Genomic DNA, 2951 nt, shown 5'->3' on the forward strand with positions numbered 1-2951 from the left:
CTTCAAGCTCTTCATCATAGTGTAGTTATTCACAGTATTGTCAGTTGTAATTGTAAGAAGACTGGGACTAATATCTCAATAGTCATTTTTAATCATAGTCATTAATATCTCTGTCACATAATCTCCAGTATGACTACTGATCAATGATTCAAATTCAATTAATGTCTCTTAATAAGTTCAGTTCTTATCAATGTAATAACATATAACTTCTATAAATGCAAGATTGTTTGTACTAGTTTATACATTCACTGTGAGAGACACTCTTCAATGATTCTTCAACTCTGATTCTAGATATTATATATTAACTTTGTAGTGTGTCTCAAGATTGAACTGAAGACAGAATTGATGTGAAATATGAAGATTTGAATTAAGCATTTAAAGAAGTGTTCAGAATTCAGGGTTTTCAATTGATCAAAGAGAAAGATTCAGAGATATACACATGTAAAGTAATTATTCACAGAAGTTATCAGATAAAAGTTATGAAATCATAGTACTGATACAGAGTCATTTTCATATAATTTTCTTCAAATTAGAAAGTTAGCATTATTAAAAATTGTTATCTGATAGAGTAACTTATCAGCTCAGTAGTAATTTTCTGATTATTTTTCTTTTATTATCTGCATTCTGATGACTTCAGATGTTGAGAAATTTTTTCAGAGCTATGATCAGTTTATAATGAATGTTTCTGAATGAAGTTGTAGTAATTATAGTAGAGAGATAACTCTTCAGTAATCTATAATACAATCTATTAATAATTATTTCATAGTTCATCTCAATATTTGTGTTGAGTTTTTCATAAATTTCATAACCTGGAATCAGATGTGAAGAATGAAGTGATTATTTATTATAATTGAAAGAGAGCATTCTGTGTTGAATTATAAATAATATAGACTTTGTGATTCACAGTGATTTCTTGAAGAGTTTATAAATCTTCAATAGAAGTAAAAGAAGTGAAAGAAGTGAATGCAGAAGATATGATAATAATTTAAGAAAGATGATAATTTATTTTCAATAACTGATCACTGATGTGTGTAAGAAGAATTAATATAAGAGAAAATAATCTTGTTTCTTAGCTTAGTTATAATTTTAGTACTAACTCAGATTGAATATCATTAATGTATAAAAGTGTGGTTCGGAAGAACGTACGACCGTCGGATAATACCGCGGCCGCTTCCGAACTACTAGCGTACGCGTACAAGTGTAAAGGGGCCATAGCGTACGCTAATTAATTTAGCATACAAGATTACAATATAAGAAGCCGGCGTATGTCTGTAATCATACACTGGCTTAAGCAACCTTTGAATCACATCTGGTAGCATGTCTAAAAATCGGTGAGGAGCGCAGGCTCCTCCAGGGCATGATAATTCTGTCTATGAAGTGATTCATAGTTATCATGCCAGTGTGGTCCTAGAACACCTCAAAAGATAGCATATGAAGGGCAGTGAGTGGAAGAGCATTCAATTGATGCTGCTTCACTTATTGGGGGAAAACTCCATGTCCAGGCGAATGCCACATATGAGACGCGAATGGATGAGGTGTGAGAAAGGGAATGGGAGCAGTGAACCAGATTCAAAGAAGTCTGCTCCCTACTCAAAAGAAGGATAAAAGAGGGGGTGGCCATCACCAGAGTTGTACAATGATAACAGAGCGATATAGTGATATAATGATATAGTGATATAATGATACAGTGATATAGTGATATAACAATACAGTGATAACAATAGACATCATACAATCAATGAGAAACCACTAAAATGAATATCTCTCCTAGCTGATACAAACAACACCCTTCTCTGCTACCTGAACCAGAAGGTATGCAGAACCTCTCAGAGGGTTTACTTGAAGCAGTAAGAAAAGCAGCTGAGACTGCTGAACTAAAATTGAAGCTCCATACACATATGAGAATTCTAAATGAGATCAAGGCCTTGTGTATGCAGTGGCAGGCTGAGGCAGAGGTCAAACAACAATTGGCATTTGCTGCAGACCAAGCATCCACTATGAAGAGCTTCACTGACGCAATCACCATCATCAATAAGGATAGAGAAAACCAGATCTTAGGCCTGCAGCAGGAGATCAAATGTTTACACAGACAGGTGACTATGCTGAACCTGGAGATCTCATCACAATCATTCACAATCTCTCCAGAAGTGTACACATCATCAGAGACTGCTGCACAGGATGAGAATCTGAGCATGAGATACATCAAGCCAGAAGATCTGCTGAAGTCATCAAGCTTCAATGATGACTGAAAAAATGATGCTGCAATCAGCTGGCTAAGTCAGATGCAATCATATTATCAGATTGAATATGAACTCACAGGCAGGCAGTCAATGGAATTTCAACAAGTTTTAAGATCTGTCACATTCCTACGCGGAAAAGTGAAGTCATTATGAATGACTGATGAAAAGATGAACCTCACAGACCTGAAGTGATATTCATTTCCACAAACATGAAATGAGTTTTTCAAATGAATCTTGCACAACTTTGAGAAAGTAGATGCATGAGACAAGTGTTACAAACACTTCACTGAGTGTAGACAAGTGAACAATCTTACATTGTACTTCACACACTTCAGTTTACACTATCTCATGTTGAATGAAGAGCTTTCAACATCTTTCTGTTTACAGATCTTCATTCATAGTCTTACACCTGAGTTGAGAGTGGAATGGAAATGCTTAACCTCACAGTCAGACACAGTGAAGGAAGCATACAATATTCTCATCATATGGGAACAAGTGAGTCAATTGTGACAGAAAATACTGCAATCAAGTATATCTCAGTGAAGAACAGATAATCAGACTTCTACAACACAAGTCACACACCTGGACACAATGAATCTAGATCTGAATGTCATTGCTAAAGTGCCGAATCCCCTGAAAAAGAGATCCTCTGAGTGAAAACCTTGGTGTCACGAGCATTGAGCTTGTTTCAACTGCAGACACCAAAATCAT

At 35.4% G+C, this 2951-nt stretch overlaps 1 protein-coding gene across 1 annotated transcript; it reads left to right on the plus strand.

The window, feature by feature from the left end:
- Nucleotides 1–1814: 1814 nt before the first annotated feature.
- Nucleotides 1815–2249, plus strand: BDCG_09391 (uncharacterized protein; the record flags this gene model as incomplete). The annotated part of the gene is made up of 1 exon (XM_045425181.1): nt 1815–2249. The coding sequence occupies one exon, from the start codon at nt 1815–1817 to the stop codon at nt 2247–2249; it is 435 nt and encodes a 144-aa protein (XP_045273733.1).
- Between the last annotated feature and the right edge of the window lie 702 nt (nt 2250–2951).

Source organism: Blastomyces dermatitidis, assembly GCF_000003525.1.
Source record: "Blastomyces dermatitidis ER-3 genomic scaffold supercont1.15, whole genome shotgun sequence".
Lineage (NCBI taxonomy): Eukaryota > Fungi > Ascomycota > Eurotiomycetes > Onygenales > Ajellomycetaceae > Blastomyces > Blastomyces dermatitidis.